The sequence below is a fragment of the Dicentrarchus labrax genome, unplaced genomic scaffold (assembly GCF_905237075.1).
Source record: "Dicentrarchus labrax unplaced genomic scaffold, dlabrax2021, whole genome shotgun sequence".
NCBI lineage: Eukaryota > Metazoa > Chordata > Actinopteri > Moronidae > Dicentrarchus > Dicentrarchus labrax.
Window position 1 is genome coordinate 14,616,549 of NW_026136711.1, and position 25,195 is coordinate 14,641,743.

The window sequence follows — 25,195 nt, forward strand, 5'->3', positions numbered from 1 at the left end:
GGTTTGATGTGACACATCTCTCATGACAAAACCAGAGACAACAATACATTTTTCTGAATCTCAAAGATTTACCGTATATGCCAGTGATATGGACAAAGTCAGGGCAGGTGTAAAGTCAAATAATGGCCACTTCCCCGGTCTTAGAGGCAGAGGTATCAGAGGCATATTGGCCATGATAAAAGCTAATACAAATGGCAAAGGGGCCACAAAGGGTCAGGTCAACCTTGCTGATATTTTTTGCCCTGACTGAGTCCTGCCATGATCCGAGTGTAGTTGTAACTCTGGGAATTCAGAGATGTACACAATTATCTTAAGTCCAATTAACTTGTCACTGCCAGAATCCTATTGTACCTGTGTTCAAAGTGTGTGAGGTCTAAGTTCAGTTTACAGCAGCTGCTCTCTCCATTGGAAATAAAGGCCTTGCTTTTTACATTTGGAGTGAAGGCTGTTTATCTCCAGGTTAAATCTGCCTGGGGAGGGGTGGCTTTCTTGATTCTTCCACTAGGAGTTGCCAAAAAATTAGAAATGTTCAAATCCTACACAGTGGGGCTTTCAGTTGCATTCATTTACATAAGGAAGAGAGAAACGGCTTCACACCAGGCCCCTGATATTACACGCTGCTGCTGCTCCAGTGGTTTGACATGAGTGTGCCTGCGTATACGGTCAACTGTATGATTAAAAAAAGCAATCACAGTCCAATGCTTTAGAATAATTTATTAGGATTTTAAAATTGAAATTATCAGAAAAATAAAACAAGGAAAAAAGAAAAGCATTGCTGTAAAGCTTGGCGGGGGACAGCCCAAATCTTAAACTTTAACTCAGCTCATGTAGAGCTACAAGCTCCATCCAAAGCATTGGCCCTTTTCCTTACATCAACACAACAAAAGACAGCATTAAAATCAATATACAAGGGGAACAAGATCTCAAAACAGAAAAATATAGTTTTTTTTTCTGAAAATAAGTCTTAATGCCGCAGAATTATCCACACGTCGTCTGCTATTACCAATAATAGTACTATTTTCATTTGTAAGGTAAAAAATAACTTATTGCTTTATTGTAAGTTAAAAAGTTACAGTGTTGGTGTCCAGCAGTAGTTTTATGTCGTGTCCCAGGCGGTCTGACAGAAGAACCACTGGCTGGATCAGGAAGTTTTCTGCTGTGCTGAACATCAAACAGGCTGCAGCAAGAAGGCTGAACAAACAGGCTTCTTGTTTTTGCAAATGTTGAATTTGTTCCAGCTTTTTGACTTTTCCTGCCAGCCAGTGTCGTCTGTACTGAGGTCCTGTATCAGAGCCGGCTGGGAGCGAGACCCTGTTCCATTTCTGGTTCCCTGCCCAAACCCCCTCTGTTCACCACTACACGGAGCAGCAACTGTGTATAAACAATAATATGTTGCTTCCAGAGGAGCACAAATTTATTCCAACTAAATATGAAATGGGAGAGAGGCAGGGGAGAGGAGCAGATGAGCCAAAATGGAGCAGGGCGATCTTTTTTTTTTTTTTTTCAGTACCAAAAAAAATGGCAATCGAAATGCTCCTTCGTTGCCAAAAGTAGTTCCATATTACACCTTGATGTATGCGCACAAACACTCACTCACACACACTCAGACGCAATCACATGCACCTTCAATAGTGATAAGAGGACAGAACATGATTGTGATGTTTTCTACAATTGCTTCTCTGAGAATGTCCTTCATTTTGTTTTCACGGCGAACACCGCATAAAAGAATTTTTAAAAAAAGAAAACAATAAACAAAAAACATTAAGAAGTGAATCGCGCAAAAAAATATATATAATATTTTCAAAAAAGAGGAAGTCAAGTCAACCCCCGACCCCGTGAACCCCTGATTTCTCCTGTTTGTGATTCTTCCAACGTTCATCGCCTTAAATCTGAAGTAGTTTTCATGAAGATGCAAGAAATCTGGTTCATCATGGTGTTGAAATTATAATGTTGCTTTTTCAAGAAGCAAACCAAACAAAGTGATGACTTTGTAACAAAAACTATGGTTTAACTGAACGAATATGCCAGACAAACTCCTGGAATTTTTATTTCTCAACAGCTATCGACGGCAGCGCTGTGCTGAAGAGTCGCTGGAGCGGACTGGCCAAAGAACGTACACATATACCGTATGCATACTGATAAAAGTAGTGAGATGACCACACATAGTAGTAGATGACATCCAGTCAAATCGCTGTTAACCCTTTCCAAACCAACCCATTACATGCCAGCCGGTTCAGTAAACCCTCCACCCCCCACCCTCCCCTCACCCCAACGTTTATGTACAATATCTTACAGGAAGACATAAAAACATTGCTTTAAAACCAATTACAGAGTAAAATACCTTACAGATTATCATTATTATGTCAATATTAATAACAATATTACAAAGGTTTTGTTTTTAAAGACTAGCAAAATATACATTTTAGTTTTTTTTTTCCATGTTTCCGTGATGCTCGAGTTTAAAAAAGGACTTTGTTGGATTTGTTCTTCCTTTGTTAAAAACGGTTTTCAGACAAAGACCCATCTTGCACGGCTTTTTCTCTCTCTGTTCACATCAGTAACAGCTTTGAAGGATTTCATGATGAAACAACATATCACATTGAAATAAAATTAATAATAATAAAAAAAAAACTCAAAATAGTCCTCTGTGTCTTTGTCAAAGATGACAATTTTTTCCTCAGAGATTTTTTTTTTTTTTTTTTTTTTTTTGCAGTTTTCTTTTCTCACCTTCAAAAGAAACTAATGGATAACGGAGGGGGAGACCTAGTTATTAGACTACATGAGGACAAAAGAGGAGAGAGACGGGGATGTTATGTTGAAGTGAGATTAGTACAGCAAAAGAGTTCAGGATTTTAAAAAGATATTCAGTCGGTGGGTGGAGCCACAGGGAGCCAGGAGATCCCGGTAGAGCCTGTGGCCGGCCAATCAGGTTGTACCATCAGTGGGCAGCCAGCATTTTGATTGGCTCATCAGCAGAGGAGAAGCCCTCCCATCTTCAGTGACCTGAGTCTTCTCAGTGGTAGCCATTAGTGAACGCAGTAGCAATCAGCGGACCCTGAGGACACACAGACAAGAGCGGATAGGCTTTCTATTAGCTTTGTGAGTAATACGTGCATCCATGCGTACATACAAGTGTGTGTGTGTGTGGATCAGAAAGAGTGTGTGACCTACCCCTAGACCGTGGCCGAACCCTGTGCTGGGGGCGGGGCTAGCGGCGCTGATGTAGCTGCTGACTCCTGAGTCCTGATTGGCTGCAGCATACAGTTCAGCCATTGGTCCAGGGCTGCTGGTTCCCAGGAAGCCAGCTGTGCGTGAAGGGGTGGAGCCTGAGAGACAGAGGAGATAAGTCAGGCGGCAACACTAGAGAGCTTCTCGCACACGCACACATCTAAGAATATTCTTTTATTTGTCCAAGTAAGACATTGTACACACATTCTACCTAAGGCAAACATACTTTGTCTCAGCCTGTCACACACACGTCACACACACACACACACACACACACACACACACACACACACACACACACACACACACACACACACACGTACCTCTAACTACTGCTGCTGCGGCTGCTGCCATTGGTCCGTACGCAGTCAGGGGAATGGCTGAGGGTTGCAAACAGACCAAATTATTGCACAGATGACAGTCACTGTGAATCGCTGTCAGACCAGATCATGAGTAACAGCTCCTACAGCTACTGTAAGGGTCAGCTGGTGGAAGGAGTAAAATCCAAAATCCAACTGCCCCAATGACATAACATCTAATAAAATCTAAATTAAGGACCAAAATAATGTTTGATAAAAACAATAAGGATGACCATTTCAAGTAAAGATGCAAGTACAACTCAGAGCCACTAGATGGCAGCGCAAAGGCAGAGCTGCTTGTAGATGCAGGGGGCGCATTCATAGCTCCTAAAATGAAACTTTGCTAGATTCTTCTAGTGCCATTTAGGAGGACACCCAGCGGTAAAATAATGTACTTTGTTAATACGGCCACCGGGTTCACAGACAGAAAGCTTATTGTAGGTTTAAAAGATTATTTGTAAAGTCACAGGATCACACACTCCTCTGAAGATGTGTTTTCACAACAGCTGAAAAAACATTTGACTGGAATAATTGCAGGAAGCTACAAAGCTTGTTGTAATTTTTTGCCTATTTTACCAGCAGAGTTAAAACGGTTCATTGCTTTATTAAACTACCTGACTATTCTCATCAAGGGAATAGTCAGTTTACATGAAGCTTAAAGGAATAGTTTGACATTTGGGAAAATACGCTTATTTGCTTCCTTGCCAGCAGTTTCATTTGACTCTCTGCTGCTGAATAGCTTTTTTTTTTTTCTCTCGAGGTGAGGTGAGTGAGGAGCCACTGACCTGCCAGCTCAGGGGGGTGGGATGATGTCAGGAGGGGGGTCCTCTCTAAGTGGAATTCTAGAAACAGAGAAGGTCAAGAGAGAGCGCTTAGTAAGTACAGTCACCATCCACTGGCCAGACTACAAAGCAACATGCACAGAGACATTTTGCCACAGCAGAACGCTATCATGGGCGTACAGAAGTACAGAAAGTTAAAAATCTACTGTGAGGACAGGCAGGAAGGTGGGAGCAAAGGAAAAGGAGGGGCCATACGGCCAAATGAAAGGGGGTTACATAAGTAGATCAAATAAACACAGGAGAATATAAAGGGAAACAGGCAAATAATAGACAAGACATAGAGAGATATCTTAGAGAACGGGGGAGGGTTTGCAAAAACAGGAATTTAAAAATCACATTGTTAAATCTACAAGCAGCCAGCGACTCTGCTGAAATGAAGTTGGCATTTAGTGTTTGTGTGTGAGTGAGTCAGAGAAAGAAACTCATCTATATGGCTCTTGTAGTTGTACACAGCTGAATCAACCACATCCTTTAACCTTTCCTCCCTCCGTGACCTCAAGAGAGTGAACTAGATGTTGGATGTATGTGGACCTACCTGGGAACTGATAAGTGTAACCAGGAGCAATTCCAGAGTAACTGCGGCTGGTGTAGGTAGTAGTCTGGAAACCTGGGTAGCCTGTAAGAAATAGAAAATAATTACCATACATCCAGTTTAATCTAAAAAAGAATGTTGCGTACTAGTCATAGGATGTTCATCGTAAACCTTCATGGCCACTCATTTTGAAAATGAAACATCATTGAGTCAGTACAGCAGATCTAGCTGGCTTTATTTTTGGAACTACCCTGCAGCTATGCTTCTTCTATCACATAACCATCATTATATTTTATATACATTTGACCAACTTCTAGGAAAAACTAGCCATTATTAAGTAAGGACTACTTGACATTTAGGAGTGTAGGTTCTCTTTTTCAGTTTCTGGGTTCATTTTAATCAGCTGCTGAATATTTTCAGTTTGCAGTGAAGCTCAGGATCATTACTGTGGACATGTGACGATTTAAGCTGCTACACTATCGGAATAGAATTTCCTTTAAGGTCAGGTTCACTAAAGAGTACGAACAAACCAGACCTAATGAGAGCTCCCCATCTACAGCCATTACAGAGACTATGGGGACTACAGTAAGGTACAAAGCCACATGTCCAGTAGAGGGAGCCAAACAACCACAAATGATACATAGCTCTCAGTTTGTTTTCTCAATGAGGACGATTTCAGAAGATTTTACTCTAGTGTGTAGAACTCATCGCCCTTCAGTGTGTGACCTCTAAATTTCTGATTCATCATAGTTTTATTCACCGGAGATGTGCATGTGAGAATCAGCTCAGAGAATAATATCAACCAAATTAAAATGCCAGTTTTAGTTTAGGATTTTCTTCCTAATAAGACATTTTTAACATGGTGTGGGTTTAGTTTTATATTGCAGCGTAAAGACAAAGAGCACTACACTGGTTCTAGACTGTGTATGACATTTACAGGTGGAACTGGTGTTGAGCAAGCTGCCGTCTATAGAAAATGTGTTATTACATGTAGAATGTAATGTAAACACAGCTTTAAAAACAAGATCTTTTCTAGCAATATCTCAAAGTCTTAAGTCATTTATGTGAAAATAGTCTGTAATTTATACGGCTAAATAGATCCCTAACAGTGACATTATGTACGGTAAACACATATTTGCTTATAAGGAAAACCTTAAAGGAGATTTCCCAGTGATTGGTAGATTTGCTATGTAGACATGTACATACACTCTGTTTATATAAGATTTTGGTATGGTGTGTTTGCTTCGGGTATATTTAATTTTGGATCTTACCCAGCATGCCGATGCCCAGCATGAAGGCATCCATCCCATAGGGCATCACTCTGGAGCGGCCTCTGGCTGAGCCTGTCGGTGTCATCACTTCCTTGGGCTGGGCTTTCTTACACTCGACCTGAGGCACAGAAAACCAGTAACATTAGTAAGTGCAGTACAGATACAGAGATACACAACTACACAGAAAACTAAATGCAGCTCAAGCAAATCCTCAAATGAGAGAAGATAATGTTTTAGACAAAAAAATGACTTTATGACAGAAGCTGAACCTGTATTGGGGATTTATTCATTAGATGACTATATGTTACTGCGTACCATTTTGTTGTTGATCTCATGGAAGTGGATCTCACACACTTTTTCCACGACGTCTTCATTCTCAAAGGTAACAAAGCCAAAGCCTGGAAGACACACAAACAAACTCTTAATCCAACATCCTGTCTGCCACAAAGACACGTGTAGCAGGAGACCCCACAACCCCAGAGCTCAGCAATTATACTGGTGGAAATAAGTCTTGCAAAAACACAGAATCTTCCTTTTGAAAAGCTCTCTGCAAAGACTGTATTTTCACAAGCATTTTACCAGATTCATTATCCCAGAAACGTTTAAAAACAGGCAACCTCTGAGCGGATGTAATACGAGGGACACACAACCTCCCATAGCCTGTCAATCAGCTGCTGCCATCATGGAGGAGCAGGGGCGGGGCGTGGTTCACCAAAACCTACGCCCAGACTTACTTCTTACAATTATCACACCCAATTTCTCTAACTCCGCCCTTCTCTTTTCTTTTCCATCTTTCCTCACTTGTCTCATCAAGTGACACCCTCACCATCCTGACCCTCAGCGGGTGCTGCACTTCTGCCTCACCGAGGGAGGACAGAGGTAAATGAAACAAGGGGAGGTGAGAGAGCAGTGGAAAGACAAAAGAACATGATTGGAGAAAAAATTCAGCTTTTTTTTTTGGTGCATGTTCACCCAGTGACCCTATCACGCTGTCTCCCCTTTTCATTTACGAGGGCGTGTTCGTAGGTGTCCTCACTTAGTATGTTGACACATTAACATAATGTGTGTGAGTATCATAACTCTGCGTACGTACCTCTGTGTCTGTTGGTTGTTTTGTCAAACATAAGCATGGCATCGTCGACCTGTGAGAACAAAGCAAAGAATAGATGAGCTTCGACATATTAACACACACACACACACAGACACACACACACACACACACATCATTACACAGCATGGGGTGCCATTGTCCCTCTTTAGCACTGGAGTAAGAGGGGAAAACAGATGGAGAGGGTGGAGGGAAGAGAGGGAGGGAGGGGTGACAGGTGACAAAGGAGAAAAGAAAAAGAAAGAATGAAAGGGAGAGAAAGGAAGAGAGCGATGAGGGAGGGAGTGAGTGGGGACGCTGTATAAAAATAAAATGAAATACAATCTATCAAGGTGAAAAAGAAGTGAGCGCTCCCCGTTCACTGAGCGCTGGAGGAAATTCTTTCCCATTCTTTGCTCTGTCTCTGTCTTTCGCCCGAGTTCTCACAAACTGCTCTCTCTCTCCCTCTTTTTCCCTTTCATTCGTTCACCCTTGCTGTCTTTCTTTCCCTCTCCACAAAGTTTACTATTCCCATGGAGACCCTGTAAAGAATTTCAATTAGAAGAACTTGCCCCCCCCCGCCCCCCCCCAACTAATTTCAATGAATAGAATGGAGAGACAGGAGCAAAAGAGAGGGAGAGAGTAAGCATGTGACAAAAAAAGGAGAAACAGTAATGAATAATGGGGGTGAAAGAAAAACATAAAGTTTCTGATGGAGGATAGAAAATCTGTTAACGGACATTTTGGACAAGAGAGTATAGAACAAAGTGAACTAGGGTCTTTGTCAACACGCTCTCCTTTTATTCCCCATTCTCCCTCCACTTTCCTTTCTGCACTCACTCCACTGCCCTATTCATATTCCTCCTCCTCCTCCTCCTCCTCCCCCTTTTCACCCTCTATCCTCCCCCCCTCCCTCCCTCACTTGTCCTTCACTGGCAGGAAAGTTAGCAGCTTCTGCTCGGGCTCTGACGGCATGAGGAGAGAGAGAAATGGAAGCCAAGGCCCGGGATCGCTGTGAAAATGCTGTTTTCTGACGTTAACCAGAAAAACTACTGCGTTTACAAAAATCTGCAACACAGACTCCCCACATCACATGGAGACACATGTGGAGTATGACTACATGGCTATTTTCATTAGGCAGCAAGCACTGAAACCCAAACCAGTGTAACGTGAGTGGCAGAGGCCTCTGGATGACTAGGCCATCCGATTTCTGACCTTTACCTCAGATGAAAAACACATCCCCGTCTTCTGGTCTGACTGAGATTACGTCTGTGCCTATAAAAGTGAGACATTTCCAGATTTCCCTCGCCAAATGATGAATATCGAGAGGATCAAGGTTGCCTCTACAACCTCCCTGACCCTTTCAACTCTCATCCTTGTCAACATATAGCTTGGTCACACACACAAGCAGAGCACCCCCTCCTCTCTCTGTCCTTCATTCAGTTTTCACTGCCCCCCCTACCCACCCACCCCTCCTCCTGCTCCCACCTCCTCTCCTCTCATGCCTTCCACCCTTCCGGTCGTCCAAACTCAATGACACAGCAGAGAGCCGGGGAACAGGACAGTAAGTAGACAGCTGCAAGCCAACATGTTATCATAAGAGTAGAGTTACACGCACAGCTAGCCCTCCTGTTAGCATTAGCAACATCTATTCTGGAAGAGATGACCGGGGGTTAGCACTACCAGAGCGAGGAGCTTTTTAGCTGTGAAGCCAGGAAAGAGATAATGCAGCCATGCTAATATGTTTTATCTAATTGTCTTCCATTGGAATAAAATGGTGTGCTGACTTCAGAAGTATTCTGTCACGTGTGTGAGCTTATGCTGTGGTCGCACACCAGCCCCTTGCCCTTGCCAAAACCAATAAGAAGACGATCTCCGATGTCCACTGCCCAGGGTGCTGTAAGACAATCTGATTGGATAGCTGTGGGGGTCTGAGATTGGCTTAGCAGCGGCTCAGTCGCTAACTAGCCAGCATGAATGCAGAGAGTGGAGAAAAGTTAAGGTCATATTCTCAGATGTACCAAAACAAGAGTCGACTGTGATCCTGCACAGCGTTCCGAGTGCAGCATTCAAAATATTCAGTTTTCGGTGAAGCGTGCAGCTATTGTCCGAAGAACAAGCGCTTGCTGACAAGTCCATTACACTATTTGCGAGATTATGAAAGGTGGCATTCACATTTTTGCCCTTCTGTCTCCTCACATCTCCCTCTTTCATCCCTCTCTCTCTCTCTCTCTCTCTCTCTCCGGCCATCTCTCTCTAAACAGGCCAGCAGACAAAGTGTTCAGTCAAGCCTCCTAATCGCCAGCTCACATGGGTGAGTGGAGTCCCAACTTTTCCCGTCTGCCCTGTCCATGCTGCATTTTTCATCTTATCCACTCCTTCCTTGGCTTACCGCTCTGGCCCATTCTCTTGTTTGATTTGAGGAGAATTTAAAAAAGGGGGTTTTAGTGGTAGTTTATCAGGTAAGGTACTTCAGGAATGCAGTGCGAGAGAGGCAGGATAAAAAAGAGGGAAAAATGGGATTTTCATTGGGATTATACATAACTGACTGTATTACCAAAATGCCTGAAATGCTAATTATCAAATTACCTAACTGCAACACATTTCTCTGCTTCACACAAGCTGTGCGTTCAGCCTTGGCCAAAAAAGAAGGGAGGTGTTCTCAACTCTCCACCAGGTGGAGGGGGATTACAAGACGTTCACCTCGGGATTCAGACTTATTTCTCACACAAACATGGCTGCTGCAGTCTTATTTGCCTGGGGACATTTGGCAACAGGAGCTCAGATTTGTTCACTTAGGAAACCACACATTAACATATGCCTTTGCCTCCTTGGTTTGGTCCAAAACACCTGACATGTCAACCGAGCAGCCATTTCGGCCCAGCCTAACAAAGTTTGTGTAGGTGTGCTTTCAGAAATATACTCGGCATGTATCAAAGAGTTGCAGAAAATGCATAGTGCATTCTGTGTTTTCCTTTGCGAGGCGTTGCCACAGTATGAAAATAAACAGGACACTGAGTCCTACTCCATCCTAACCTGCACCTTGTAACCAGGCTCAGATAATAAACAAGAAATACCTCCCGCTCTGCAGGAATGCACTGTGGGATTGGCGCTATCCTTGATACAGCTTTGGTCTCACGTGTCCAAACAGTCCAAATATTCCCTCATCCTGCGGAGGGAGTGTTGTCTTAGATATGAGTGTCTGTGATCACTGGGGAGAACTGATTCGGCACAGAGCTGCCATTTTATAAAACACAGTCAGGAAGCATGACACATGTCACAACATGCACCTTGCAATGAGTTAAACTGCGTGATGGCCACATGTGTAATCCAGGTCGACCACGATCGACGACCCAGAATTACAAGACATTATTTAAATTCAAACTAGCACCTGATATATGGTAATACCTCAAACATGAGTCAGAGGCCAACTGGGAGAAAACACAGCCAGACACGAGGCAGAAGGAGGTTCGTGCTGTTAATTTCTTCCAACCCATTAGGCCTACATCCTGAAGCGATGTTCATTTTCAGACTCTTTCCAAAAGCAGAATCACATACTTAATGTTTGTGACAACTGGATCACTGGCTGTGAGTCTCCCAGTCTCCTACAAATGTATGCAAGCTCGCCTCCCTCTGCATCGAAGGCGAGGCCACTGTCACACTTTCATGCGCACGCACACACACACACACACACACACACACACACACACACACACACACACACACACACACACACACACACACACACACACACACACACACACACACACACACCTCTTTCCATTCATGCAAATGCTCACTTCTTACACATTTTTTTAAAGGAAACAAAAAAAAACACTGGATTACAGCGGGACAATGGGTGAAAACAGGTCACCACGGCAACAAGCTGAGAGGGACTGGAGCAGGGTGTGTGTATGTGGGATGGGAGTGGGTGTCTGAGGTACTGATTTGGGTAAGGTGGGGGGGGTTACAGGAGCAGCTGTTGCATTTGATTAGTTAATACTGAAGAGCCTGAACTCTACTCAAACACACTCCCAAACCCCCCAAAGTGTAGTTAGCTAAAAAGTAACCCAACATTTAATGCATGATGGATACTCTGATACATTTATGGCCCATCAGATTGGTGTTTTTTCCCTTTCACATTCACTTTTTCTCCTCACTATCAACATTCCTCCTTTTCTCTGCCCTTCAACCCTTCCGAGTTCCCCTCCCTCTCTCTCCATGGGGGGTTGCTTCTTCCCTTTCAGTCCCCCACCATCTCCCTCTTCTCTTCCCCTCCTCTCGCTGCTTTTTTTTTTTTGTTTTTTTCTTCCTCCCTCTCCCCGGCCACTCATCTGTCTCCACAGCATGTGTTTGCCTTTCACCAAATTTCATTCAAAGGAGCTGAGAAGGACAAATGTGGAAGCGACAGACACCAAGATGTGATCGGAAAAAGAGCAAAACAGCTAACAAAAGAGATAAACTAACAAACTAACTAATACTGTGGCTGGCAGAGCGGACTATCGCTTCTCTCTTTCAGTCCTCTCTTTCCCCTTAAACGTCTGCTGTTTTTCTCACTATTTCTTTTTCTGAAATTAGGCCCCCTTTTGCACTTTTTGTTTTGCATTGACTCAAATGAAAAGGGTAAAAGGTATAAAAAAGTTATAAAAGATGAGTAAAACAAGCTAAAGCTAAGATATATGTCAAAGGGAGAGGGCCAACAGATTAATATAATCTATCAAAAGCACACAGTCCATTAGAGCAGTGATTCCCAACCAGGGGTACTTGTACCCAAGGGACTACTAGTTCTGCAGTTGCCACGGGGAAAGATGGTGGAGAAGCTCAATTAATTTGACAAAATAGAAATTTTGATTAGATTAAAAAAATAGGAGTAATATTGAGTCAGCTTTAACACCTGAACACCACAAGTCACAGCTATAGCGTGTGACAACTAGTTAGCAAACGGGCAGAGAAGAACAGTGAAACAGTTAACGTTAGCTAAAAGCGCCTAATGGCTGAAATAGATAACTAAAAAGTAACAAAAACTGTGAATTATTTTGTTATAGCTAATAGTGGTGGATACAGAATTTTAACAGCTAAAAAAGTAGTGGTCAATGGTCGATATAGCTGAGAGCAAAGGGTTGAAATAGTTAGCTTAAGTACTGAATACACTGTTCAAATAGTCAGCTAATGAATAAATGATATAATTGCTAAAAGTAAGGGATACATTGTTCAAATTGTTAGCTAATGGTCAAGTCAAATGACTGAAAATGCTAATAGTAATGGATATACTCCTGAAATAGTTGGTTAAAGTAATGAATACACTGTTAGCAATAGTTAGCAAATGGACAAATGACTGAAAGAGCAAACAGTAATGTGTACACTGTTAAAATAGAAAGCTAAAAGTAGGCTAATAGATTAATAGGTAGTAGTAGTACGAATGCAAACTTCACCAAAACAACCTTATTAACATGATACAAAAAATAATGTAGCATGCACTACTATATCTACTTTCATGTCATTCTTAAATAAATACTATCCAGTTAAACTCCATTCACACATTTGTAACATAATGTCAGGGGATTGTTGTTGTTGTTGACTTGAGAGTGACCAGTGACACAAAAGGTTGGGAACCACTGCACTAGAGAATCTGAAAGGCAGGAGCTTATCACAGTGCAATGGCTACAAATAGATACCAGATTTGTGTATAGTTTACCTTTCCAAACTGGTCGAAGTAATGCTTCACATCTTCGATGGTGGTATTGACTGACAGTCCTCCGACAAAGATCTTCTTTGTCCTGGTCACCAGCTAGCAACACAGAAGAAGAAAAAGGCATCGTTTATCACTAATCACATTAGGCCGGGGGTAGATGCCGGTGATAAAGGGACTTGTGTTTGTTGGTGTTTATCTAATCTCAGAGGTTTTCAAAAGCTCTTCTCCATTCAACCTATTTCCCTTCGGTTTATAGTCTGCTACATTTAGGGCTCTGAGATATGTGTGTGTACAGGTGAGTACTTGTGTATAGGCATTCACTGATGTGTGTGCCGGGACAGAAATGAGAGTGTGTGTGTGTGTGTGTGTGTGTGTGTGTGTGTGTGTGTGTGTGTGTGTGTGTGTGTGTGTGTGTGTGTGTGTGTGTGTGTGCGCGCGTAAGATGTTGGCTGCTGACGGTCGGGGGTTGGGTGGGGTCAGGGTATGGGGTCATGGTGTCAGGATGGACAAGTGGATTGCAGCTCTTCTTTGGTCACTGCCTGACTCTAATCCCACCCAACCAGGGCTGAGTGATGAGAGGTGACAGATGACATCACCACTACGCTTCCCTGCTGTTAACCCCTTCAGGGAGCACTCACCTTAGGCTGGGCCCGGCGGGGAAACGCCACCTTTGGGTCAATCTGTAGGGAAGAGATGAGTTGGAGATGAGTTTTAAAGTGCTAAATGTAGAAGGGAAAACACATCAGTTCTGGAAATGATGTACACATTTCAAGACATCCTACTATGGATTTGATTGCAGTTTTGATGATTGATGAACTGTGATGATTGCATAGCCCGGGGCAACTTTATTACAGATATTTACAGGATTCTGTTTGACGTGAGCGATTGTTGACAATTGCTTCCTTGTTTAGAGACGCACAGACCCCACTGCTGTAATTGTAATCATAATATATTAACAATTGCAAAAGGTTTTGTCCATTATTTTTCCCCTTTTCTTCTGATTATTAAAACCAAATATGTGGGAAAGTATTAATGTTGTAACCCTTCCCTTTGCCACAAACTGGGCTTTTATGAAGGTATGAAAATGGAAATGGCTTGTTATTAAACCAAATAAGGAAATATTGCATATTTAATATAGTTATATGGTTAGGCATGAATAAAACTCTTTAGTATGTGACGCCAATCACAAATATAAGAGCCGATGAAAAACCTTTATACATTACCATGTTTTACAGCTGGAGTCTCTGAGTCATCAAACAGAAGTAACGTGTCATCTTTAATCATATTTTTTCAGAGTTGTCTTTAGTAAAATTTCTAATAAAATTAGGCAAAGTCATAAAGTATCAATTTGATGAAACATTGTTTTTTGAGGTTTCCAACAAGGGCTTAGCGTTTCTAGGACCCCAAACACATTTTTATGGTTTAAAAATGTTTTCCTTGTCTCTTCTGGGTGGTAGACATCTTCTTACCCAGAGCATCTACCATTAAAATGCATACATCCCCCCCACCCAGCTTAAGTTCCTTGAGCAAAGACACTAAATCTCTACCTGCTCCAGATATGTTGTTCAGTAGCTGATCCTGTGCTTGTGTAAACTGAATTTTACTCTCGGGGCATCAATGAATTATCACACTGTTAACTAACTAGAATTACTTACAACACAGAGCCTCTAAGTCTGAACCCATCTGAAGGCCTGCAAGTCCAAAAATAGAGCATATGCTAATCTGCAAGTATGTATAGTAGACCCTTGTTTATGCAAGCCCCAAAAAATCCAAACACACCAGCCAAACAAACAGGCGTAGGGAACAAAATACACAGTGAGACGTGAATATGTACATTTACAAATTGACACAACTAAATGCATCTTAGCCACAAAACTAGATGGAGCAGGGCAGTCTGGAATCCAAAATGAGCATTTAATATTCTGAATACATTTCAGATGGATATATATTTTTTTAAACCTCACAAATCCAGACAACCTCCATTTTGGATTAGCCAGATTTGACTGTATCCATATTTCTCCCAAGTGGAATGTCTCGGCAGTGGTCAAGGTTACAGATAAAATTAGAAGCAAATGAGTTTTGAATGAGCTGGCCTTTAATAATGCTAAATATGCAAAGCCTGGCCTGGCATTTTAAATTTGTGAGGAATCTCATGTTATTCTCACTCAAGCCAATGAGAGAGATGATTTTAGGTCACAGGACCTTGTAGTGTATTATGGTCTTAGAGTTCCATCTTTGTTCTAATAATTGGATGTGTGAAGCAAAACCCCTTGTGTCTCACACAACCGCTATCAGAGGTATTGAATTGATATTGGCAACTAAAAGGAGCCTGTCAAATGGCCAGAAATAAGTACTTATTATGTGAATAATACACACAATACAAGAGAGGGTGTTCATTCAATATTCAAGCAATCCTTTCATCTCTTTCCTGTGATAATGCCCTGCTTCTGATGACAAATCTACAGACAAAAATACCCCACGAGGACCTTTAAGAACCTCAGATTTAACGCTGCTTCGAGAGCACAACGCTGTGTAACTAAGATGCAGCTGCAGCGTCCTTGGGAGGGATTGCAGAAGGACTTTGCACCTTGAAGTGGGACACAAAGACGAGGAGAGTCGTGTCACCTCCAGCTGGTCTGAGCACACAGACAACGGTGACATGGACACGCAAAGCCACCGGCGACTATCGGCAACGGCAGTGCACCAACAGAGCGTACACAAACAATGACAACACAGCATTTCTTACAGGATCTGTGCTTTGTGGGCCAAATGTTACATTACAGATGTGTGGCTTTATGCTGTAGGATTAACCACCTGCTATTCATCCTTAGATTAGCACAAAAGACACAAACCGGTAAATGGCAAGTGCAGATGTAGCCATTTCTATATACTACAAGTCTCACTGTTTACTCTTTGCAGTACGTGTAACAGTGCATCTGAAGGTTGTTTTTTAGGCTGTGCGTGTATTTTATGGCAAAAAATACAACGAGCAAAAAGAGATAAAGAACGTAGAAGCTGCAGTGACCTCTGAAGCATAATACAATGGCAGAATCACCCCAAAATAAGACTACAACAGGCAGTAATGTACCTAGTCATGATGATGCTCAATTTTCTCTTAAATATATATTTTTCCAGCCTAACCTAACAAAGCAGACCTGGTTTAAGTGGTTGGGAAATTCAGGTACCGTTTCTTCCAAACTGAAAGTGCTGCAAGGTAACAGCCTCTCATGTTCAGGTCAGCCCACCTGCCTTTAACTGTTTTAACAAGACTGGAGGGCAGGTGCTGCCCTGAGGCGATTATGTGGCAGAGACACAGACCATAAGCTGACAATGACAGCGGTCAGAAACCAACCTCTCACATCTGACACAAGGCTGCAGTCATGTACAGTGTATACAGTAAAATATATCCTCCAAGAAATTCTGTTTCTATAAGCTGAGTGAGTCCAAACATCCATCAGCCTCTTCACTAACTTATCAGCGTGTGGTGATTTAGAAAATCTGCCTTAAAGATCCACCTCTGCTTCGATTCTGCTTGGAAACACTGACATTTGTACGTGAGGAGTGGTCAATCAGTAAAGATTATTTCACAAAATCACTATATATTCTGATACGTGTTGGTGAAACTCAATTGAAAATCTGTTAATTAGCTGGCTGCTAGTTGTTGTTTCAATTTGCTTATCCAGTAAATGAAACACCTGACAAATCAAGATACGTCGTCACATTGATGTAACAATCTAGATCCAGTTATTACAGATACCATGGTACACATAGTAGAGAACAAATTGGTTGACTAATCTATATGGAAATCATCATATGTCCCGCCCATATTTCACATGTTGTCAGGACACCAATATTTCACAGCATTTAAATGATCAAAAGCTCTTAAAAAAACAGGCTAAAATACAAAAGGTTACCAACTAGACTAGGTTAGGCCTAATGCGATATCTGTAGTAGTGCTACTACGGCTACAGTCATGCCATGCTGTTAAAAAATCATTCCACGAAATAACAGAATATATCTAACATGTAATTTCTACATCTGGCTGTACTCAAGAGGAAGGCTGTAATAAATGAAAACTAAAGCATCTATCAGACTGGCGGATTAGCCTCAAGGAAGACAGATAGGCCACAAAGCAAAAAATAAAATGACTTAGCCAGGTCACTGTTTGCAACACTCAGAAATAGCTCTTCAGAGGCTTGACATTGAGAAGTGGCTCTGCGATGTAACAGTCCCAATCAGTGGTGAAAATGTAACTAACCAAGAATAATGTTAAAAACCTTTCTAGGAAGAAAAAAAGTTGCTCTTCCCAGACTGACAAAGAAGAGTTATGACTGAGTGTTCGTGAAATGGTCTGACTAACATCCTGCTTCATGACATCCAACCTCCGCTCAATCTAGGTAGCATAGTGACGGCAGAGCCTACAATATGATTTAGGTGGTTTAGCTTTTAAGACTAGACTAATCTACGACCAATAGTCACCTCACGTGGCCCAGCGCGTCCACCAGTGTTACATACTGGAAAAAAAAATAGAATGTCAAATCAATATATGGATAGAGAGAGAGAGAGAGAGAGAGAGAGAGAGAGAGAGAGAGAGAGAGAGAGAGAGAGAGAGAGAGAGAGGGGAAAGGAAAAGAGTGTGAAAATGAGAAAGCACAGGGAGAAAGAGAAGGCATTCATTTGGAAAACAGAGTCAGTCCATGAGAAAGTGGGCCTGTCCAGTGTAGCGGTGCAGTGGGGCCGTCCCAGCAGGCAGCCCCTCTGATTTCATTAATTAACAGGACAAAGAGTACAAAACAGATGGGCCCGTAGAGGAACTGGGGCTCCTGTGCTACCCCCACAGGCACACATACACTCATGAGCACCCACATGATGTAGCACAAACATAAACACCAACACATGTACAAAAGGGGCACATATATGTAACTAAATAGGCGAGAAACATGAAAAAAACACACATACACACATACACTAATCCACCTCTTCCATACCACTGACAACAAGCCATCATGCATATAGACGTTCAAGCCCTGACACATTGGCCAACCTGCCAAGACATTCTTGCAACGAAATGGCAAACACCCACACTGATAAAACAGCACCACAGGCTGCCCCGTTATGGCAATATAATCAATATAAGCTAAACAAAAAGCTGCAAACAGAAGAGGAGACAAAAGGAGTTGGCATGTCAATGCATGCACACAGAGTGAGAAAGAGACTTGGTTTGGGCTCAGGCCAGCAGGGTCAATCTGCACAACTGAACAATGGCACAGTAATTAGTTAACGAAGCTCACTAATGAGGACCCCCCCCCACCCCTACCCCTGTAACCCTACTAGGGCTCCACGCCAGGGCGGGTTTGTGTGGTGGTGGCGGTGGCGGTGGTGGAGTTGTGCACAAGTAGCATAGAAAGAGAACCCTGGATCCACCTTCAGAGCAGGTCCAGGCTTTATCCCTGGATCTGAGGCATGGACCTCGGAAGCCCAATCCAGTTTGTTTCCTTCAATCCGATTAGTTGCTTTTCAGATCTATACTAATTACAGCACGGGACCTGGGCCTCTCTCTCTCTCTCTCGCTCTCTCTCTGTCCTCTCCTCTACACTCCTCCACCTTCTGCATCCCCCTCTCCAGTTCTGTCCACGTCAGCATTACCAGCTGATCTCCAGTCAGGAGAAAGGAGCTAGTGCTAGCATACAGACTCTCCACTAACCAGGTGTTAGACCAGTAGCCACGGCAGACTGCGGTGCCAGTGGTCCACAGAGGCTGGTGCTAACATATGTTGTTAGTGCACGGCCATAGACGAAAGCAGCTATATTAGCATCATGCTGATGACTACTGTACCTACACGGGCGCTCGTGCAATTACCACCTACTGTAACACACTTCAGAAAGGGCAATCCTCTTTAATGGTGTAAAAAAATAAATAATAATAAAATAAAGAAACCTCTTATTTTTGCCATTTCCTTGTAAAAGAAGATGTTTTTCTTTTAAGCAATATTAGTTTGGGGTTATTTTGGGACACGGCCCTTTAAATCAATGAATACAAAGTTATACACATAATTACCGAATTCATCATTCATAAGTGATGTTTACTGCACTAATAATGAGTTTATTTATTATAAGAACAGAAAAATAAATGCACAATAATCCATCACTTATTGGTCGGAGTCAGTGAAGCAAAATTGTGTTGACAAATCACACAATGACCTTTTGTCTCATCTGAAAAGACTTACAACCGCACCACAAATAATAACACGGCAAAGTCTAAAATCACACTGCACTAATCCAAGCGACTGAGAAGTGGTAGCCTTTTCGGAGAATATCTGGCCTCTTATCCTCTTCACGTAACTGGTTCCAGTAAAGAATCTCTCAGAGAAAACAAATACCAGTTGTGCCCTTCTTCTCTGTCCAGGCAAATACAACAACAGCACACCACTGCTGCCCTTAGGCCATACTCTGACCCGACAGGAAATCTAACCTCCAACCAAAACAACAACCTCAACAGACCTCACTCTAAAAACAATAGACAACCTCCTATTTGTTGCATTTACATTTTCACATCCACACAGGTACTGACCGCAACGCCCAATCAGTATTTGCTCCGTGGCTTTTTGCTTCCTACGGGTGGATAAAACAATACTGGATGTAACAGGACTGTAAATGTTTAATACCACATGTAACCAGTGGCGTGGACCTTGCTCCAGCTAATGTAGTTTATTTCTCACCCTGTATGTCCTTACACAGCACCCTGTTGCTCCGTAACATCCCTTTCATTCACCTTACTCGTTCTCTCCTTCCTGCTTCGGGGGCCTTGTAGCGTCTTTTCTCACAAACCAAAGGCTCAGCATAAAAAGGAGGGAGAAAATCAGAGCAGTGAATATTCTTCCTCATTCCAGAGAGGAATGTCTTTCTCACATCTCATTCTGATCAAACAATAGTGATCCTCCTCTAACTATGGCGAGAAACAGAGGGGAGAAGAGTCCATGTGTGTGAGAGAAATATATAAATGTAGAAAATAATTAAAATGGGACAGGTGTTGGAAATGTCACTGAGAGACACACAACTTATTAAAAATATTCACTCGGAAGCCACAGAATTTGAGCCACACTGGACTCAAATGTGCTGTGAAAAATTAACTCTTGAACGGCTTTATTCACAATTTTTTATAACCAAAGAAAAGTGGGCATCTTGTTAGCTAATACAGTGGTTGGAGCTGGTAGGAATGAGCTGCTTTGTAGTGTCGTAGAATTACGCTATAAGCAACAACAAAAAAACACACTCTAAGTCATTGTTGTCTTTAACGATACAGCCCTTGCAAATCTGGGAGATTTGCAAACACACACACACGAAAAAATCTGGGCCCTTATTTCCAAAATGGGATGACAAAATGGCAACCATACCCCTGTTTACAAACGCCTGGTTGGATAAATGGTACCACGGTGTGCTTCCTCCGCAGATTGCTGCCACAACAACCTGAGCAACCAAAGCTGCATTTGAGTGGGACACATTATTATTGTTTAGCCTTATGCTGTATTTTGGTTTATAATAGGGCAACGCCTAACCCCACCAGTGGCCTGCCAAGCTCAAACTAATGTTCACATCACATCACACACACACACACACACACACACACACACACACACACACACACACACACACACACTGTCTTGCTCTCAGGCTGTACCTAGTTTTAATAGGTAATATGACTCACTGAGTAACACTTTACAGTTGCTCAGAACTTGCTTCCAAGCAAAGTGAAAAAACTGACAGATTACCAGTTGCAGCACTCATTTTGTAATAAATATCACAGCAGTGCAGAAAGACCCAGCTCAAATATTTAAAAACTGCGCCTATAACGCACAGATACTTTTAATCTTTCACACACAAACCAAGTATAAAGGTCTGCCATGACACAACATTATCTGTGTGCGTGTGTGTGTGTGTGTGTCTCTGAGAGAGCTCTGCTACCCAACCGAGCTGAGTGTCTTAAGTTAATGCAAAATAGCTGAGAAGTTGTTATGGAGACGTAAATCCCATCAGGCTGTGCAGGTACAGCGCTGTCCCTTGTGGCTGGCGTCACCCCCGGCAACAGGCTTGCTCCCACAACTAACCAACTCTACCTTTCTCCGCCCCCTGGGCCCTGCTGCCTCTCCGTGCCACCAATTTTCACTCTCAAATGATCCTATTGTGTGTGTGTGTGTGTGGTTAGTAAAGGCCACAAGCTGATGAGGACACACCCAGTCAACCCATTCCTACAACCAATCTGCATGACCAAGACAGCAACATTCTCACCTTCATAGATATTTAAATCTGAGTCAGCAGCTCTGACCCTCTCACCAAACTACGAACCGGATTCACACACTGTGTCACGTCACTGTCCTCTGTACAGACATTATGTGGCTGAACACTAGCATATTGTGTGGGCTCCGTCCTATATTTGTTAACTGATCTGTTCCATTTAACCACATCTGAATCTTTATGTGTCAGTAGTGTAGGAGGGGAAATCACAGAGAACCCCCCCCCATCACTGTAGTTGCTCAAAACAACACCTCGGCACCTACATCAATATTTAAATTCGACTTTAAGACTCATTCAGACCTCACAGACTTCCCCCACGCCCCTGACACCAGTTTGGGAACCACTGCCACAACTGTTTCCTCCCCTCAAACTTTTTTTTTTCTTCCTCTGCCACTAGAAAACGGGTGCTGTTATTTTCTATGAAAAAAAAAAAAACTTGCGAGCTCTCTGCATAAACCCTTTGAGGGTTTTGCAAGGGGCTCCTACCCCATTCAGGTCCCCAGGTAACCATGGCAATGAAGACCAAGAAAGAACGCTTTCATGTTGGCGCCCTGAACCGGGATTTGGAGAGGGAAATGAGCAGAGAGAGAAGGGGAGGAGGAGGAGGGGTTGCTCCAAAGCGCACTCCTCAACTTTACAAGCCATACGGTGGGAGGCAAAATGCACTGAGGGGGAGAGAAAAACATGCTACACAGAATCCGAAAAAAGTTAGGACAACTTAGTGGCAGCAACCAGCTCTTCAAAGGGCTCAACTCACCGTTTTGGAATCCAACTCGTGCCTGTTTTGCGCCAAAACCTTTTCCACGCCGGCTTGTTCTGCGTATGTTACAAACCCAAACCCCCTGCAAAGGAAAAAAAGAGGAAAAATAATCAATTCACCTCCCCAAAAAAAAAAAAAAATCGGAATGCAAACTCACGGCACCTTGAAAACAAGTCTCATGGAAAAAAGCATGGAAGAGCATGAGGCATCCAGTGATAGGACGGCGGAGCGCACACGCCTCCTTCTTACCTCGACCGCTTGGTAACGGGATCCCGCATCACCATACACTCCTTCACCTCGCCAAATTTACAGAAGTACTCCTTCAAGCCCTCTGGAAAAAAAAAAAAAAAAAAAAGACAGCAAGGGAACATGGTTAAATAACACCCAAACAGCAGATGTGACTTTCCCCTACAGGCCCCGGCGAGGTGACGTGCTGGCAGCGGCTGGAGAGAGACAATGGGGGTCGGGCGGACCACGTTGTGTTTGTGTCCCTCCAGTCCTCCAGAGATTGTACACGGGGGTATCTGGCCATTCAGCATAATAGCCCATTAAGGCCCTGCGGACCACAGACACAGCTACACTTGGTGACGATTGCTGTTTTGACACAGCAGCAGCAGCAGCGGCGGGATAATAACACGGCCCGTCGCAACAAGAATAAACTGTATTCACGCATCAGGCTGTGCTCATGGCTCTTAAAATAAATGAATGGATTCATCGGAGCGCAGCAATCGGGAAAACAACGCACAAGCGTGGTCATCGATACGAGCCGAACTTCTGCTTTAACCCTCAAATAATCGTTCATTTTTTGGTTTACTATAAATGCCCTTCTGTGCAATGGGTGCACAGGAAAAAGGGGGCAGACAAAGTCGGTGAATGTGCATGCATTTCCCGTGTTAATCTCCCTGCGTCTCCTCAAGTCTAAATCCTAAGAGCTGATCCTTGCTGAATAGGAGGCTTTGATTTGAACTAGTCGCAGCATTTTCTCCCTAACTTCAGGGAAAACATCGCGGGGTAATGTGGTGGAAGATGTGGTCTGAGGCACAGAGGAAACCAAGGAGTAAACAAGAGGCTTTCATTCAGACTTATTAAAGTAGCGTGCGGGACAGCTCACCTTGTGTTGTCTGCCAACTCAGACCCCCGATGAACATTTTGCTGAATGAGAAGAAACACAAGCCGTAAGTCACACATAAATACACGCGTCTTTTTCACAGCACAACACGGACACATTCAACGGAGGGGCAACTGGGGGAGGAATTGTGTGTAATATAGCATCGATAAAGTAAGAAAGAAAAGCATCGGCCATGTTGCGAAGTCACCAATCGGCTAGTCGGGGCCGTTATAATCCCCTAGAGGAGGAAAAAATAAAAAAGGAGAGGATTTTCCAGATGATGGAGGAGAAGTTGCAAATGTGGCCTTCTGGAGGAAAACCGGGATAAATAAACAAACAAGAGGTGGAGGGAGGGGGGGGGGAAACCAAGCGGAAAGCAGCGGCGCGTCTGTGTCTCCTCCGCTGAGTGGATCCATCCCACACATACAGACACACACACACACACATATACACACACAGCGTGCTTGTCTTTTGTCTCGGCGCGGCTCCGCTCCCGCACTGAACTCAAACTAAAGTCCAAGGTGAACTCAAACCGGGCCGAGAGACGAGCAAAAGGCAGGCGGGCGGGCTGAGGCTGTTACCAGGGGTCGTGGGGGGAGTTGTCCGTGCTGGAGGACAGGCTGCTCTGGCTCCCTTCCGTATCCATTCTGCTCTCCGCTGGTATATTCCCGCACTGTGAGGCGAGGAGAGGCAGTGAAGCTCCACTGCTGCTGCTGCTCCAGACTCAGGGGCGGGCAGCCGAGGGAGAGAGAGGGAGGGAGGGAGGGTGAGGGGAGGGGAGGGGAGAGGGGTAGGAGAGGTGGGGGTGGGGTGGTGAAAAGGAGGAGGGGTGAGCGAGGAGACACACACACACACACACACATACATACATGCATACACGCTCGGAGAAGAAGCTCCGCCTCTACCTCGTTTTTCCCGTAGCCTACCCGAGCCTCGGACCTCCCTCCCTCCCCTGCTGCACGTTGCCTGCCTTTATTCATGCTGCCAGTGGAGCTCTCTCTCTCTCTCTCTCTCTCTCTCTCTCTCTCTCTCTAGTGTTTCCCCGCCGTTCTTGTCATTGGTTGATCACAACAGCATGGCCCATTAAAGCGTTTTGAATGTTTGGAGATCTACAGTAGCAGCTTTATGCTCTATCCAGTGTTGTGACATTATATTGAAAACAGACAAACTAGATCTAGAAATAAAGAGAAAACATGGCTACCGGATTAGTAGACATAGGCCACCACTGTTTATTGTATTCATCCTGTGCAATAAGGTGTTCTCTCATCGGATTTGAAGTAATACCAATGGAAAATGATGTCTTCCTGTAGCGCCAGGTTAGGTCTCAGGTGAAATGAGGCATCTGTAACCAGGATACTTGCTCTGAGCCCATTAAGCCAGACACTAGATTGCATAACAGCTAGTTGAATATGAAGTCAGTCTTCTAGTCTTAGATTGCATAGAGGTCAATGAGGTCATGTAGTCTGACAGGGGTTATGTTATGTTATGTTATGTTGGTGTAAGTGATATGTGATGAATAAATACATGTGACGTGCTCATATATGATGTAATAAGAAGCAATGTGATTTTATATGATGTAATGAGATGTGATTTTATATGTGATCTAATGTATGATTATTATACAGGATGTAGGTCAGACTGAACCCATTATCATTCTGCTGTAGGGGAAGGTATTTCTTTTAAACAGGAGTCTTCATCGTTTTTACCCGTTAGCCCAGGATGATGAAGTGATGGGGGAGGTGACGTCATATTATGTGATCTTACATCATGTCATGTCATGTGATATGGATCGTACTTGGTGCAATGTAATTATATATGATGTGATGTCAGATGTTATGTCATAGCATGTGTATTCATTACCTTTGTTCTGTGCAACCCTCAGTGCACCTATGGCCAGATCCAACTGCAATCCACCACAGGTATTAAAGGACCAGCGTGTACAATTTAGTGGCATCTAGCAGTGTAGTTGCAGATTGCAATTCCCTCGCTTCACGATCCCCTGGCAGCGGAACGCACAGAAAATGA

At 43.3% G+C, this 25,195-nt stretch overlaps 1 protein-coding gene across 2 annotated transcripts; it reads right to left on the reverse strand.

Annotated features, from left to right (window-relative positions):
* Positions 1 to 699: 699 nt before the first annotated feature.
* Positions 700 to 23,918, reverse strand: LOC127371292 (RNA-binding protein Musashi homolog 1). Of its 2 annotated transcripts, none has more exons than XM_051414013.1 (14): positions 23,752 to 23,918; positions 23,174 to 23,214; positions 22,312 to 22,393; positions 22,060 to 22,144; positions 13,650 to 13,691; positions 13,015 to 13,107; positions 7,326 to 7,374; positions 6,548 to 6,630; positions 6,233 to 6,350; positions 4,965 to 5,045; positions 4,373 to 4,429; positions 3,552 to 3,608; positions 3,172 to 3,326; positions 700 to 3,055 (listed from the first exon to the last, which is right to left on the reverse strand). In XM_051414013.1, the coding sequence occupies exons 1-14, from the start codon at positions 23,814 to 23,816 to the stop codon at positions 3,014 to 3,016; spliced, it is 1,050 nt and encodes a 349-aa protein (XP_051269973.1). In that variant the 5' UTR covers positions 23,817 to 23,918; the 3' UTR covers positions 700 to 3,013. The 2 variants fall into 2 exon arrangements, with proteins under 2 accessions (XP_051269973.1, XP_051269972.1); XM_051414012.1 differs by having other exon boundaries at positions 700 to 3,088.
* Positions 23,919 to 25,195: the final 1,277 nt, after the last annotated feature.